This window comes from Manis javanica, chromosome 4, assembly GCF_040802235.1.
Source record: "Manis javanica isolate MJ-LG chromosome 4, MJ_LKY, whole genome shotgun sequence".
Taxonomy (NCBI): domain Eukaryota; kingdom Metazoa; phylum Chordata; class Mammalia; order Pholidota; family Manidae; genus Manis; species Manis javanica.
The window spans coordinates 133,282,181-133,299,327 of NC_133159.1; the positions used below are offsets into that span (position 1 = coordinate 133,282,181).

Consider the following 17,147-nt stretch of genomic DNA (forward strand, 5'->3'; position numbering starts at 1 on the left):
TGAATAAGCTTGCTTCTGCCAACAAGCCAAGCAGCTGTTTGAAGTCAATACCCATCTCGGTCAAGGCTGTGACCCAGCCCTGTCCTTCAAGGAAATGCCCAAACCATGGCTTCTCCAGCTTTTCAGCTAGAACTGCTCAGTGACAGAGGAGCATGAGTATGAATATGAGTATGTAAGAAAATCAGCTCTGCTCCATAGCAGAGAGGGGAGTTTTGTTTTGTGTTCTTAAAATCTCACGTTTGGTAATAAAGTAATATGAACTTTGCACTTAATATATCTGGGCTTATACTTCTGTGACCATTATAGGATATCATTTTCTCTTCCTGAGATCCTTGAGCAAAATTGAAACTTCACGAGGACAGCCATGAAGTGCTGTGGCTTTGGGAACCCCAGGATCCAGCATCAGCCTACGTTATTACATAGGAAACACTTTCAGGCCTCACAGTCTCCCATGAGTAATGACAGGCTCATTTTCCCTCTGCCTTTGAACAGTGATTCCTAATACTGTGGAGAGGAGGGAGCTCTCTGAGAATGTGAGCTATGCCCTCTCTCCCGAGAAACTGCAAAGAAATACATAAACTCAATATTTTGTACACAAACAACATTTTGCGCCTATCTGCAGGGAGTTCAAAACTAACATCTGCCCTAAAAACCCTGCCTCAGTCTATCTCCCTTGGGTCCCACGCCTCCCAACACCACTGTGATAGAGAGAAACTGTTACCCAAGAGGTTGCAATTGTGTCTCATGGAGGAGGAGAGCGTTGGGGTACTGCCATCAGGGATGGGCAGGTGAGGACTGCCAAGACTCGGCTGCATTAGGGAGATTTTGAGCCAATAAGAGAAAGAGCTCTTACAGGTCAGGAGCTTAGATTCGGGGGCCTGTCACCCTGCCCTAGGAGTCTTTGAATCAAGATCAATCCTTTATTCCAGAACAGCTAACCCAGAGGGGCCCACCCAGTGGCCAGGACCTACCAGGCCCCTGTTCGCCACTGTTCTCACCAGACATATTTCTCCTTTTCCTTTCTTTCCTTTGTCACCCCTTCTCCCCTCCCCTTCCTGGTGGCCCTCTTTCTCCTTTTTTCTCTCCTCTGGCTTTGACTTACTCCAGTAAATGGCATTACCAGATTCCAAATTGGAGGATCCAGAGCTTCTCAACGCCCGAGTTAGATGCTGCTGAGCCCAGGGGCAGCCAGATGGCACGGGTGACCTCAGAAGGTGCTCATCACCAGGAGTCTAGCTCCCAAGTCCCAGAAACCCAAACACTCATAGAAAACACCAAGAAACCCAAGAAAATTGATCACATCAAAGATGTGCCACTCTAGATAAAAGCCTGCAAAGCCATCGAGAACTGGCATTCCTTGGTATCACTGGTCGGATGAGGTATGGTGAAGTGCCCAGGCCCACCGCTTCCTCCAATGAGACCTTTTCCTCACCTTGTAGGACGGGGTCTCTGTGCCCAGGTTCTCCGCCTGCACGACAATGTAGGCATGTAAGAAGTTGGAGGCAATCATATCTGGGACAAACGGTGTGTTCTCCTCTTGGAAGATGATGGCCACAATGTCATTCCCAATGTGTCTCTTTCTCTGGAGCTAAATAAAAAGTGTTGCATTGTTATAAGCCAGTTAGGAACATCCTGAGAACAGAATAGATCTACACCGGAAAATCCTCATTATTCTATCTTTATACATAAACTCTGGAACTCTGAGGCCTAGCTCTCCAGGGAGCTTTCAATCTTTAGAAGCTACCAAAAAGATAACAAGGGAGAAGCAGCCTAAGTTGTTAGGTAGAGGCCAGCAAGCCTCTCACTGAGCTCTAAGCATGCAGAGCCATGACTCAGGGCTCAGGGAGAAAAGTTCAAAGGCAAGTGCCAGGTTCTGCCCTGGTAGAGCCCATAACTGAGCCAGAAGAGACACAAACACAGGTGAGGCCGCCTGAGAACACTAACAAAGCCACCAGCCAGCAACTGCTAAATCAGCTGCTGTGCATGAAGTGCCTGACACCCCAGGGGCACAGAAGAGGACAAAACCAGAAGCCAGAGGGTAATCTGAGAAGGCTTCCTGGAAGAGGAGATGGGGGTGGGGAGTGTAGGGGGTTGATGGAAATGTGAATAATCAGGGATCGGGGGAAAGATCATTCTATACCAAAAGGGGGGAAGAGCCATGTTTGGAGAAACACAGCCAAGCTGGTTTGGCAGAAATCCTGGGGGAGAGAAATCTCAGGATCCCAAACTGGGCCACATGCTACCAGAGGGGACCTCAATCCACAAGCACCTGCTGTGTGTCAGAAACCATGGGCGTGATTTCAAATGTTAAGGCCCTCCTGTATACTGAGTCCTGGTAGGTGCTTACTTACACATTTATTCCTTTATTAAGCACCAACTGCATGCAGGCACTCTTATGCAAATTGTCTAACTCCATACCCTTCACCCCATTTCTTGGGAAGAAAAATAAATATATAGTCAGTCCTTGCTGAGAGGCAAGCTCAGTACACCTCCCACTTAACATAGGTGACGCGGGTAGAACCAGGCACCTAGCAGCCCTCAGTCTCAGGAGACCGAATGGGAAATGTGGAGAGAAAACCTACTTTGGATACAAAAGGAATCCTGCTCCCATTTGTTTCTGGAACATTCAGTAGTTATTTTAGAGCCAAATCACAGTCTCATTTGCCAATTTCTTTTTTCCGTACGAAGTCAGGCATTATGTTTACAATATGACATCTGTGCTCCCTCCTCAGTTCCCTGCTCAAAAATGAATGGGTCAGAGGCTGGTGAAAGGCCTACTTTCCTTTCTCATTTTCCTAGAGACTGAAAAGCACGAATGGTCCAACAGCCAGGGCTCGGCTGCTGGCTGCTGGTTTCAGGGCTCAGTGAGAAAAGAGCCAGGCCCTGGCTCCCTGCCTGGGACACACAGCTGTCCAGAGTGGCCAGTGGGAGGGACAGCAGGAGACACTGGAAGGGGGTTCTCATCCAGGGCTGCAGGGTTGAGGTAAAGGTGCCTTCCTACTCACGGCATGTTTGCTGAGAGACTAGAAAAGTTGGGGGACATCTCATGCAACAAGCAACTTTGTGGTGCTGCTTGCACCTGGCAGCCTGCAGAGTGAGCAGCTGTGAGGCAGGAAGCCTGCCACAGCCGGGCATTGTACTGAGCCCTGCATTCAGAGCCTTATGTGATCCCCACAACAACCCTCTGATGTACATGATGTTATCCCCATCTTACAAATGAGAAAAATAAGGCTACAAGGCTAACCGGCTTGCCCAGAATCACATGTCCTGAGGTGGCAGAGCTGGCATCCAGCTGCCATTTGCAGACCACATCACATTCTCTTTACTGCTGCCCTACATGACTGGGGCACCAGGCTCTGCTCCCAGCTCTGCCACTAATCAACAGGGAAACAAGTGTTTTAACCATGCTGCACTGCAATTTCCCCTTTGGTCACAATGGAATATCTACAAACCCTGTCCTTGGGTCCTGCACAGAGTGGCTGGTGGGTGACACAGTGCAACACAACAGGCTCTGATGAGAAGACATAGCCTTTTGATTATGAAGACGGGGAGGGGAGCCGCAGCCTGTCAGGTAGATCAGACCAGAAGGAGACTTTCACCTCCCACGCCCCGGGCTCCCAAGCCCTCCTGAACTAAGTTACCTGCTGGGTGTCTCCCTCCGTAAATGGCAGCTTTGTGGAGACATGAAACATGATCTCCCTGTCCCGGAATATCGTGTACACCGATTCCACCCCAGTCTGTCCATGGGTCACATCCAGGCCTCCTCGGAAACTGTCAGTAAAACCAGGCAAATGCCAGAGAGAGAGAGAGAGTGAGGGGAAGTGGGCAACTTGGTGCAACCTTCCCTAAGGTTGTAGAAGCGGAAGGGCAAATGAGAAGACGTGGGTGAGCTGGGGGCACAGGGATCAGGCCATGGGAATGCAGGGAAGTCTGCTCTTCTGAGCAGGCAAGTCCTGGCATTCCAATCATCAGTCTGTTCTCTAAAAGACAAAGGCAGGACCTCCATTTTTTAAGCCTTGGCAGAGTCCGCTCCACACCATATGGCTGTCCACCCACAATCCCAGACAAATGCCATCCCAGGCACCAGTGGCCCCCAATGCTGGACATAAGCCTTTGCTCTATGCAAGGCCATGTGCAAGTCCTCAGCCCAGAGCCAGGACAACCATCCCTCCAGGTTGATGGCAGTAAGCCCTACAGGAGCAGCAGGGTCAGCAGAAGATGCTTGACTTCCACCCAACCAGTCCCTATGCAGAGGCCCAACCACGGCAGCAACAAGCTTGGAGGCATCTAAGGAGGTCTCTTTTCTGTGTATCTCAGGAGAGGGAAGTACTAAGGAGCAGGTGGGCTTCCGAGAGCTGCTCCTCCTTCCTTTATAGAAGCACAGCTGCCACCTGTGGATCATATTCTACAGCAAGAGGAGAAGGATGCAAGTTCCTTTAAGAAAAATGATATAAAGTAGACCCTTGACATCATTCAGTCCCCCAAGCACTGTAATACAAGCCAAACAAATGTGCTCAGCCCAGCATGGAGGAAAGCACACTGGGAGTCAGGCGCTCCAGGTTCTAGACCCACTTCTGCCACTAATCCAGCACTCAACCTTAGGCATATCACTCCATCTTTCTAGGTCTCAGCTTCCTTTCTCTATACAATAAAGGCACAGGAATACATGATCTCTGGGTTGGGGTCCTTCCCAGTTTTAATGTACTTTGTCTCATCTATTCTAAGACACATCATTTTTTCACATCTTACTATCTCTGAAATCATGCATCTTATCATGAAGGCATCTCAGAGTCGGTGGAAGGAGTTATACTAAGAACAAGAAGAATAATGGCTACCAGTGCCAAGTCTGTGTGTGGCACTAGCTTAGGTGCTTCACATGCATTCTTTTTTAAGACCTCAGCAACCTTGTGTGGTCAGTGTTATGTTTATCTCCCTTTTTACAGATAAAGAAACTGAGGCTTTCAGAGGATAAGTCACTTGTTCAAAGCCAGACCTACTGAATGGAGGAGATAGGATTTTAACCCATGTGTGACTGACTCCAGACAGTAGTGATGGCCTTGAAGGGAAGAAAACTGAGGCAGGGCAGGGGGAGAAAAAAAGAGAGAGAAGGAAGCAGAGGGAAAGTGATTATTGAAAACCAACTACATGCGAGGCAAAGAGCTAGGTGCTTTCACAGACATTAGGAGATACTATAAATCTGGCTTCTGGAGTGGGTTACTCTGGGAGCTCAACCATGTACACACAATAAGCTGGCCAGGTCTGAAGGTCCTTCCCAAATGTTGCCTTTGTCAAGCAAAAGCTAGAGTTTTCTAAGCAACAGACCCAATCTTCTCTCTGCCCACTTAGAGAGCAATAGACGGTTGCGTAGATTCCTGCCAGTGGGGAGGGGATAACTGTATTTTCACCAACTCCCAATTACCCTTTGGGGTCATTTCTTCCCAAACTGCACAGGGCCCTCTCTTCCCTGAATGCCAGGCAGGTGAGTAACAGAGAAGATGGGTTCACTTCACTCTCAGCCTAAGCCAAATGTAATTAGGAAGACAAATCTGAAGTACAGCTATTTCATCATGCATCCTAGGATCAAATGTCAGTGCCTTTCAGATAATCAGCCATTCTGGATTTTCCCCTGTACCACAGTTTCCTTAGGAATTCAGGTGAGTGTTGTTTACTTGCTGAAAAACAATCCCACATTCCTGTGTGTGTTTTTAACTCCCACATGCCCTCCCTGAAACTCACTGTCACCCTTTACCTTCTTCTAGGACCTCACTGATGAGAAGAGAGTCATTGCTTGGCTAAAACCTACCCTTTGAAGTTCTGCAGTGTGATTGTGTCCCCCAGCAGGTCCAAGAACTCCTGGAAAGCTGGGCTCTCCTCATTGTTCCCAAACAACTCCTCCTCCAGTGTCTGAAAAAGAAACAGCACCAGGGGGGGCAGGAGTTAGAAAAAGCCTTCTTGGTGTCAAGGGAAGGAATATGGTTGTCTGGATACCTGATCCTTTTCTTCCTTTCTCCTATCCCCCAACACATTCAACCATCCAGTTGAGGCTCTGTCCTCAACTGGAGGAAGGACTTAAAGAATCTCACTCAACAGAGCAGGATTTTTGGAGCTGGCTAATGAGGACTTTCTATTTGAATAAGGGTTGTTTTTCACAAAAGCAAAGCTGAAGCAGAGTTCTTAGACCTAATAACAAAACCCAGTGAATAAATGAAAAACAAGTAATTGGATTTCTGAAAAAGGGCTAATACCTAGAATATTTAAAGAACACTCAAAACTCAATAATAATCAAAACCACAACGAGATACTACTTCACATCCACTGGATGGCTATAATCAAAAAGAAAGACAACAAGAAGTGTTGATGAGGATATGGAAAAATCAGATCCCATATACACTTCTGGTGGGAATGTAAAATGGTGCCATCTCTTTGGAAAATAGTCTGGCAGTCCCTCAAAATGCTATGTAAAGAGTTACCATATGATCCAGCAATTCCACCTTTAAGAATATGCTCAAGAGAAATGAAAACATAAGTCCACACAAAACTTAAACACCAATGTTCATAGCAGCATTACTCATAATAGCCCAAAAGTGGAAGCAACCAAAATGTCTACCAACTGACAAATGGATAAGCAAAATGTGGTATATCCATACAATGGAATATAATTTGGCCATAAAAAGGAATGCAGTACTGATTCATGCTGTAATATGGATGAGCCCTGAAAACATTATGCTAAGTAAAAGCTAGACATAAAAGCCCACACATTATGATTCCATTTATATAAAATGTCCAGAACAAGGAAATCCACATATAGAAAGATTAGAGGTTGACAGGAGCTATACAGGGTAGTGATGGGAAGTGACTGCTAATAGGCATGGAGTTTCTTTTGAGGGTGATGAAAACTTTCTGGAGTTAGTGCTAATAGTTGCACAACTCCGTGAATGTACTATAGACCACAGAATTGTGTACTATATTGAGGTATAACTCACATATCATGGTCTGCCATAAAAAATTTGAACAGTAAAAAAAAATATCCAATTAGAAAATGGTTAAAAAACATGAACAGTCACTTCACCCAAGAGGATATACTGAAGACATGAAAATTTGTTCAACATCATTAGCCACAAGAGAAATGCAAGTTAAAACCATAATGAGATATCACTATACATCTATTGAATAAAGTAAAAAATAGTAACAACACCAAATGCTAGCAATGATGTAGAGAAAACAGATCACTCATACATTTGCTGGTAGAAATATAAAATGCAACCACCACTCTAGAAAACAGTTTGGCAGCTTCTTACAAAACTAAACATGTAATTGCCATATAACCCAGCAACTGTACTCCTAAGCATTCATCCCAGAGAGATGAAAACTTATGGTCACAATAAAACCTGTATATAAATGTTCATAGCAGCTTTACTGATAACACCCCAAAACTGGAAACAACCCAGAAGTCCCTCAATGGGTGAACAGCTAAACAGACAGTAGTATAGCCACACAATGGAATACTACTCAGCCATAAAAAGGAAAGAACTATTGATACACTCAAGAACTTGGAAGAATCTTGCTGAGTGGAAAAAAGCCAATCTACAAAGGTTATATACTGTATGATTTCATTTACATAATATTCTTTTAATGTCAAAGTTTAGAAATCAGAGAACACATTTGTGGTTGCCAGAGGTTAGGGATTGGAGGGGGTAAGGGACATGGAGGAGGGATGCTGGCATGGTTATAAAAGGGCAGTACAGGGGATCCTTGTGGTGGTAGACTTCTGCATCTTTTTTTTTTTGGTATCATTAATATACAATTACATGAGCAACACTGTGGTTACTAGATTCCCCCCATTATCAAGTCCTCACCACATACCCCATTACAGTCACTGTCCATCAGTGTAATAAGATGCTATAGAATCACTACTTGTCTTCACTGTGCTATACAGCCTTCCCCGTGCCCCCCCGACTACATTATGTATACTAATTGTCATGCCCCTTATTCCCTTTCTCCCTCCCTTCCCACCCACCCACACCCAGTCCCTTTCCCTTTGGCAACTGTTAATCCATTCTTGGGTTCTGTGAGTCTGCTGCTGTTTCGTTCCTTCAGTATTTTCTTTGTTCTTATACTCCACAGATGAGTGAAATCATTTGGTACTTGTCTTTCTCGCCTGGCTTATTTCACTGAGCATAATACCCTCCAGCTCCATCCATGTTGTTGCAAATGGTAGGATTTGTTTTCTTCTTATAGCTGAATAATATTCCATTGTGTATATGTACCACATCTTCTTTATTCATTCATCTACTGATGGACACTTAGGTTGCTTCCATTTCTTGGCTATTGTAAATAGTGCTGCAATAAACATAGGGGTGCATATGTCTTTTTGAAACTGAGCTCCTGCATTCTTAGGGTAAATTCCTAGGAGGACTTCTGCATTTTGACTGTAGAACCTACATACATGATAAAATTACATGCAATTAAATACACACACACACACACACACATACACACACACGCCACAAATGAGTGCATGTAAAATGGGGAAGTCTGAATAAGATTTGCAGATTGTATCAATGTCAGTACCCTGTCTCCAATATTGTGCTGTAAATTTATAAGACATTACCTTTGGGGGAAACTGGATAAAGAGGATACAAGATCTCTCTGCATTATTTCTTACAACTGCATGTAAATCTACAAATATCTAAAAATAAAAAGGTTAATAATTTTTGAAAACTAGGTAACTACTGAAAACAGTAGTAAGCTCTGCAGTGTGGCAGGCTTAAAACTATGCCTGATCAACAGGCTCTGCCCCCAATGGCAGGATCTGCAAACTGCTGAAGGCTCTGCAAACATCTGTATATGGCCACAAAAGCTGCAGATGCTTCAAGGACACTCGTGCATCTTAAGGTCTATGCAATCACTTCAAGGAGAAGGTATCAAATAGATGATTCTTCAAACCTCCTTAACACCTGCTTTATTAAAAAAAAGAGTAAGCCTCAGGTTCTGAGGGGCCAGCAACTACCTAGACTTCAATAACTTCATTGTGTTTTTTATAGTATTTCTCTTTAGAACTACCTTCATTTCATGCAAGTGATACTGATTTTCCAATTAGAGTAGTGATACAAATTTTCCTTTAAAGAATGCATTTAAGGTGGAAAAAAATTTTTAAGAAAATATTAAGTAGTTAATAGTATAGGTATGATAAAAAGTCTAACAGTGGCATACAGTAGAGTCACTTGGATGTGGTTTGGGAATGTCTGAAGTATGGTAAATACTGCTCTCTAGCAGGGTCAGCAAATTACAGCTCATGGGCCAAGTCTGGCCTGCCGCCTGATTTTATAAATAAAGTTTAATTGGAACACAACCAGGCCAATTACTTTAGTATTATCTATGGCTGCTCTTACACTGCAGAGATAGGGTTAAGTCATTAGAACAGAGATGGTATGGCCCATAAAGTCTAAAATATTTTACTATCTGGCCCTTTACAGAAAAAGTTTGCTGATCCCTGATCTATAGCATGCTGCAAAGGCATGGCAACTCAAGCCCAGTGTACTGTTTAGTTCAGGTCATGAGGCCAGAATGCAGAACAGCTGCTTCCAGGCAACACACATCTTCTACTGGGAAAACACTGAGTTTATGCTCTGGGACTCCGACTTACCCCCAGCCTGGGATTAGCAGTCTTTACTCTTATACTGAGATTGACCATTCACGCAGGGAGGGACTTTCAATCATCACTGTATCACCCACAGTGTTTATCACAGAGCCTGACCAACAGGAGAGTTAGGTGGAGCTTACTTATATCCTAAGACCAGCATAGAGCTTTTGGGCAACAAATGTTCATATTACTCGCCCAACCCCCGCCCCAGATGTAGGCTTGCAAAACAACAATCTGCCCAGTTTTTAAAAAAACAGACTTATCACCCTGTGCATCCCCACCTTGCCTCAGCAACATCAGGTACATAAACAACACACAGACTCCCTCTCAGAGGTAGATGGTTAATGTTCAGTAATTATACCTTTGTCGGAACATTGGGTTGTAATCACCTTATGAGATCTGCTTTGGTAAACAGCACAAGAAAAGAGCTTTAATTAGGGGGGTTATATTAGCAGAGCCGTACAAAATAAAAATGCAGTATGTGAAAATAATTAGAGTGGCTACATGAATAATCTCCCTTAAATTATAAGATTCATCTGTGTTGGTGTTTTAGCTCCTAAACCCTTCACTTAATTACAGTATTTCTGAGTGAACATATGTCTCTTGTGGTCTAATATCTTCAGACAAGGAAGTCATCTATCGTGTAGCCAAGAAAGACCCTGTCACGCAAAAAAAAAAAAAAACAGACAATATTAAAAAATACTATTGACCTACCATTAGAAGAGCCAAAATTTTCATTCATTCATTAATCACATAACAAAAAATTACAAGTGTACTTATATAAAGTCACCATGCTAGGCTCTTGCATCCAAGAGCACAAAGATGAAATGGGTATGGAACCTTCTTTCATACAACCTAGGTAAGTAAACATTAGTGTGTGCAGCAGACCACTTCTAAGGACATTGATAAATGTTCACGGTAGGAAAGTTGCAAAGTTTGTGGTCAAAAAGTATGGGAAACACAAAAAGTATGGGTTCAAGAAAATTATGAAGAGTTCTTTAAGCCTTTCAAATATTCCCACACAACTGACCCCCGCCTCCCCTGCCCAAGTCATTTGTTCACAGAGTACCTCACCAGCTTGGTGTTTCATGAAACGCACTTTGAAAAACATTCTGGTCAACTAACTCCAAAGCAGCATGTAAGTGCTTCAAGAGACAGAGGAGAGTGAACAGTGGTGTACGAGTACATTTTTTTAACAACCAGCTCTCCCAAGAGAAAAAAAACAGAAACCCTGGTGTTGGCCAATTTCCATGGTGTAAATACTTCCACCATGGTTACATGATGTAACCTCTGTGTCCCTAAACACAGAGCTGGGAAGAGATGCACACGACTGGCTCTGGCCATCCCAGCTGGGAGAACAGTGGGCAGGGAGAAAGTAGCTTTGCTAATCCATTCCCACTACCGGGTCTGATCTTTCTTGTGACCAACAGCCCATATAGTTCAATATAAACTGAGGGAAGAACTAGAATTTATACACAAAAAATATTTACTATTTAAAGGATTACTATTACTTTTAAAGGATTAGTTTACTTTTAAGGATTACTATTACTATTACTATTTAAAGGATTTGCAGGCCTTTCTGTGTGGAGTAGCCCCCTTACAGATTTTTGCCACATCCAGACTGATTCACATTTGATGTGATCACTGTATTCAGGCTGTTTAAGAACCTACTGCAGGGCTCCTGTGCTTGGAGGGGGGGCAAAAGGGTCCCTGGTGAGAAACCACAGGATACAGTAACCAGTGTGCATTCGTGGTGCTCACCTGCCTGGCCTTCTGATAAATGACCCCAAATTTGAATGTGTTGTTCACATCATGTTCATCATAGGACACAATCATCTGGGAGGCCTGGAGGATGTGCAGAGAGAAAAATTAGATTATTTATTAACTTGGAGGCAAACAGGGAAGCAAATGGAAGGGGAAGCACCCATTTCAGTAGCAAACATGCCTCCCCCCTCCCCCTTGACCCGCCAATATGAGACACCCACACATGTGGAGGAAAAGAAAGGATGAAGTCAAGCAGATAGTCAGGATTGGCTCTAAGAGTCTCAGTTAGTTTCCCCAGGAGGGGCCACATCTGGGTCATCCATCCCATTCCCATCGGACATGCCTGGGCACAAAGGGAGACCAGCAGGACTCAAGGAACTGACTTCACCCCAGTGTCTTATCTGTGGTGTAAAAAGTGAAGCCAGTAGCCCAGTACTGGTCGGTGAGGACACTGCTAGCTTTAATCCCACCTCTACTCAGCAGTATGATTTGAGCATGGCACTGCTCCTGCCCAGATTCCAATCCCCTTTACCCATAAAAGGAGAGGTTTCTCAGGAGACCCCTCTAAGGAGGGACATACCTTAATACAATTCGCAAAGAAAAAAAAAAAGAAAGAAAACCTGACCACTGGTTCTATCCAATTGTCTATTGTGCTTCAACAGTTGGTTTATCCAGGGCTCAGAGACACTAAATTCTAATTTTGAATTCGCTGCTTTTACCTATGTAGCTTGAGTGAGCCACTTAACTTCCGTGGGCCTCAGTTTCCTCATCTGTTAAATGGAGATGTGTGGTCATGAAGATTCACCAAGACCAGGCACACGATGGGCTAAGCACAGCGCAGCAACTAAGGGCACCATCGTTCTAGGTGACCCTCCAGAAAGATCAGGGCTGAACCAGTTTGTTAAGAAAGAAAAGATCGGAGTGCTACTGGGGTATCCTCTGCAATTAAAAAGGAGGGATCTCACCACAGGTTATGCAACAGGGAGAACAAACCCGGCACAACCTGTTGGCAGGAATATGTGGGGCATGTCAGGCTACCATCGTTACATGTCTCTGCTCCCCTCCAACCCTGGCAGAGCACCGCTGTCCCTCCTGGGGACAGCTGCCTGCCAGGGAAGAGGCACCCTGCCATGGAGACCTTCCAAAGAACATCCTAAACTCTTAATTTTAAAAACACACACACACACATCTCAGCCAGATTAACATCCCCGCCGGGCTAAACAGTCCTTCAAATATAGAAAACATGAAAATACAGCTGCTCTTCCATTATTACCAGAGCCAGAGGCTTTCTAGGCTATGGAGAGAACTATGCAAATGAGCATCACTGGGCTCCCCCAGTGGATATGATTTGACAACAAAATTTGCCAAACTTGTAGTTAAAGTGGGCCTTTATGACAGGGTTTTCATGTTTGGTTAAACCTCACTCATTCAGCTTTAATCACGAAGGGGAGAGCAGTGAGAATGACAGACAACACTCCGTGGAGTGCAGCATATTACTGGTAAGTGCCTAAAGGGGCTCAAAGGGCTAACCAGCCAGGGCTGGGCAAGGAAGGCCTCTGGCACACACTCTGTGCAGGAGAGAACAGAGCCATTAGCTCAGCCACGCACAGGGATAAACAGAACATCATGGCCAGTCGTAAACATTCCAGGCACTTGTTCCAGGGGCTTCTGGGGTCCCAACCAGGACAGGGCCTATCTTCCCCACCAAACATTTCCTTTAATGGCTCCTAGTGGTCAGAGTTGGGGCTCAGAAAATGGACTGAACCAGGTCCCCCACAGGCCTCAGCTGCCAGTGTGGTCCCACAAAAGCCCAGAAGCACAGGCCAGCTTGCATTTTCCCTCTCTCCAGACCCCACTGGCTCAGTGCACTGGGTCTTCCTGTGGCCAGTTTAAAGCAATTCTGAGTGACTGAAGTCCTGTCAAGCCATAACAGTTCTTGAGTGGGATTGCTGGTTTGCTTGGTTATTATTGCTCTTCTCCCCATAGCCCACACCCGAACTGGGGTCGATCAAGATCAGGCCAATCCTACAGAAACCAGTAGAGAACCAGCCAATTTATTAAGTAGGGCTGAGCAGGGGCTTGTAATGCCTCAGCACTGCAGTGACATTGGCAGTGGGCAGCCGAGGTCTGGGCTTTTATTTCTTAGTGGGGTTCTGCTCTCTGCCCCCCTCACCCCTCCATGAAGGCAGACCAGCAGACCCATCTACACAAGCCCCCAGCTAGGTAGAATCACTCCCCACCCCAGAACTGGCCTCAGGGAGGTACAACAGGGTAAGGTGGAGAAGCTACAACATTGTTATACCTCTGCTGCCTCCACAACACTCAGGACCAATTCGCGGGGGCTGGGGGGCAGCAGTGCAGAGACCCTGGCATGGCCAAGGATGGGTTCCAGTAGACCAGTCTGTGAAGGTGTGGGCAGGGAGAGAGGGAGACATGGAGGTCTACTGGAGACCAGGACAAAACCCCACCAAGATGCAAACAAATCCCCACAAAGCCACAGGTATGCCAATCTGTGCCATGCTGCAGAGCCCTGGGGAAGGGGGAGAGGTAAAGATCCTCACCTTGGGGTACAGGACAGGGTTGAATTTCAGCCCTACCGCATCATCACAGAAAGCCTAAGCAAGGAGAGAGAAACACAGTTCACGAACCATGGCCATGGAGAGCATGGGCTAAAGAAGACCCCTTCCCCCAGGGTACAGTTTTTACCTTTGCAATCTGAGGGACACTAGGCAACTTGCTCAGTCCAGCCAAGGGGATCCGCTCATGCACCGTCTTCACTCTGGACCTGCACACGTGGGAGAGGGTGAGAAAAGAATGTTCCCAAGAAAGAGAGTCAATCAGGAAGGTAGCTGAGATTATGCTAGACCATGAGGTACACTTGCTTCGTGTCTCCCCAGGGTCAGTCTGCTTCATTTCACCCAACCCACACACTGGGCGCCACTCTGAAATTGTGGGAAAAAGGAATCTGCTTTAGGTATCCCAGGGAAGGTGGATACTTAAAGAACCTGCTAGGTAGAGCTGTCTGCAACTGAGATGCAGGAAATGCAAATAGTCACCTTCAAGTTCACTGTTATTCTTATGGTTTGTTTGTGGGGCTTTTGTGTTCTCCCAAAGAACTGGGCACAGCTTCTGGACATACTTGGATTCTCACAAGCAGTTAAACCTTTATGAGAAGAAAATCCAGTATTTGAAAATCTGAATTTATTCAAAATATAAATGGGATGAAAGCTGCTTTATAAAGGGATTCACCAGAAGACTAAATTTAGCCTGTTCTCCTGATTCATTCAGCACATTATGAAAGTGTTGAATTTTACTGAATGCTTTTCTGCATCTGCTGAGATAATCATATGGTTTTTAATCCGTTAACCTGCTAGATTACATCTCTGTGGAGCCATCTTTTCATTCCACGGGTAAAACTCCACTCGTTTATGATGTATTATTCTTTTCATATACTGCTGAATTTAACTTGTTAAAATTTAGAGTTTCACGATTATGTTGAGTAGCAACATTTACCTATTTTTCTTATTTTCTTATACTTTCCTTGTCAGGTTTTGCAACCAAGGTGTTATTTCAGCCTCAGAAAATTGTTGGGGAGCTTCTCATCCTTTGATATAGTTTGTATACCTTGGGGATTTTCTGTGCCTCAAAGGTTTTCTAAGACTCATCTCTAAGATCTCTGGGTCTGCTGTGCTTTGTGGGAGGGTACCTTTAGCTACCAATTCAGTAGTCTTTAATGGTAACTATTTAGGTTTATTTCTCCTTATTGAGTCAATTTTGGTAATTTTTGCCTCTAAATTTATCCATCAAGTGCCCTGATATAAAGTTGGTTTTGGTATTCTTTTCGGACTTGCTCTCTACCTTCCTTAATTGCTGTTAATACTGCTTTCCTTAATTAGTCTTTGATGGGAAGATATCTATTTCATTCATCTTTTCAAAGAAATAGCTTTGGGTTTAACTGTCTCTGTTCTTTTTTATTTTTGCTCCCTACTTCACTAGCTTATTCTTATCTGTTTTTCTTTCCTTCCTTCTATTTTTTTTTCCACACTATTCTTTTTCTAACTTCCTGACCTGCATGCTTGCACAGTTCATCTTCTTTTTTACAAATGCTTGTAAAACTATACATCTTTCTCTAAGTACCACTTTAACTGTATCCCACACATTGACAGGTAGTATTTTCATTGTCATTTAGTCCTAATATTTTGTCAGTTCTTCTGTGATTCCTTCTTTAGCCCATGAGTTATTTAAAGGGCTTTCTTTTCTTTGTTGTTTTATTTCCAAATGAATGAGTTTTTCCCTTCCATATTGCAATTGTTGATTTCTAATTTAATTTTCTTATATTCAGGGAACATAATCCATATGATATTGCTTATTTGCAATTTGTTGACTTAATATATATACTTTTTTTTCCCCATCTTCCACATGGGCTTGAAAAGAATTTGTTCTTGAGTTCAGGAATGTGTGTTACGAGATCAACTTTATTAAGTGTATTGTTCAAAACTGCATCCTCAATTGTTCGTCTGGTTGGTCTATCAGTATCTGAGAGATGTTATTGAAATCCACCACTGTAACTGAGGATTTGTCTACTTCTCCTTATATTCCTATCCATTTTTACATTTTTAAATTCAAGACTATGTTATTAACTGAAGTTCATGACTGTTAGATGTTCTGGGTGGACTGTTCTCTTTATCATCGTGTAGGCTAAGGCCTCTGAAGGGTCCAGTAAAAGGCATCTTTCCCTGCCCAGGCTGAGAACAAATTCAGACATGAAAAAAAAGTTAAGAGTAAGGCAGCGGAAGGCAAAAGAAGTACTTTGTTACTGAAAAAGACCCCAGAACAAAGCCTGCAGATTACTGTGAAGATGAAACGGGCCTTCTAACTAAACCCTAGAATTACCTACCCAGTGACAGGCAGTGCTGGGCAGGGGCAAGCCTCCCCTCATGGGGTCTGCTCAGATGGACTTACAGCACCGGGGTGACAGGGAACGCCCCAGGGTGGCCAGCTGCCAAGAGGGAAAGGGGGAAGCACAGGGCTACATATGTCAAGTTCTTGCTTCCAAATTCACCTATCAGAGAGGGCAAAGGGAGCACGGGTGCCACACAGAAGTATTCCCTCCACTCAACAGGAACTCCCATCAAGAGTGGGGAAGTATTTCCAAGTTACGAAGCACACTCTCTTTATCCCCAGCTAACGCCCTCTTCCTGAAATTCTCTTTTATCTGATATTAATGTTGCTACACCAGCTTTCTTGGTTACTATTTTCCTAGCATAACTTTTTCCATTTCTTTATTTTAAATATTTCCACATTGTTTTTCTTTAGCTACATCTCTTATAAGGAGAATATATTTTTAGCCCAATCTGATACTCTGACATTTTCATAGGCTAACTTAATTTATTTATACTTACTGTGTTTCCTATTACCCTGTGTTTCCTTTCCTTTTTTCCCCTCCTTTCCTGTCTTCAGTTTAAATCAATTTTTTTAATTCTCTTTTTATCCTTCTGCTAGCTTAAGTGCTATAGGTTGTATTTCTAAACTTCCAATATACATATTTATATATATTTCCAACAAACTCTAAACTTACTTGCCGTCTCTCTCCTGAGAAGGGAAGGGAGAACAATTAACTACTGAACTCTTCCCTGCCTGCTGTCCTTCGTACTTTGTTTATAAATTTAGTTCAAACTTCCTCTTAAACACACAAAAAAGTACTTTTTTTCCAGTCAGTAATTAAATCAGCATTTTGACC

At 43.9% G+C, this 17,147-nt stretch overlaps 1 protein-coding gene across 11 annotated transcripts in view; it reads right to left on the reverse strand.

Annotated features, from left to right (window-relative positions):
- The window catches only part of RAP1GAP2 (RAP1 GTPase activating protein 2), a 211,556-nt gene that overhangs the window by 27,599 nt on the left and 166,810 nt on the right, over positions 1–17,147 (reverse strand). For all 11 annotated transcript variants that reach the window (XM_073235018.1, XM_037022789.2, XM_037022788.2 and 8 more), the window contains 6 exons: positions 14,114–14,192; positions 13,969–14,022; positions 11,405–11,488; positions 5,804–5,904; positions 3,642–3,771; positions 1,433–1,588 (listed from right to left, as the gene is read on the reverse strand). In XM_073235018.1, the coding sequence (XP_073091119.1) occupies positions 1,433–1,588; positions 3,642–3,771; positions 5,804–5,904; positions 11,405–11,488; positions 13,969–14,022; positions 14,114–14,192 (604 nt within the window). The remainder of the gene's footprint in view (positions 1–1,432; positions 1,589–3,641; positions 3,772–5,803; positions 5,905–11,404; positions 11,489–13,968; positions 14,023–14,113; positions 14,193–17,147) is intronic.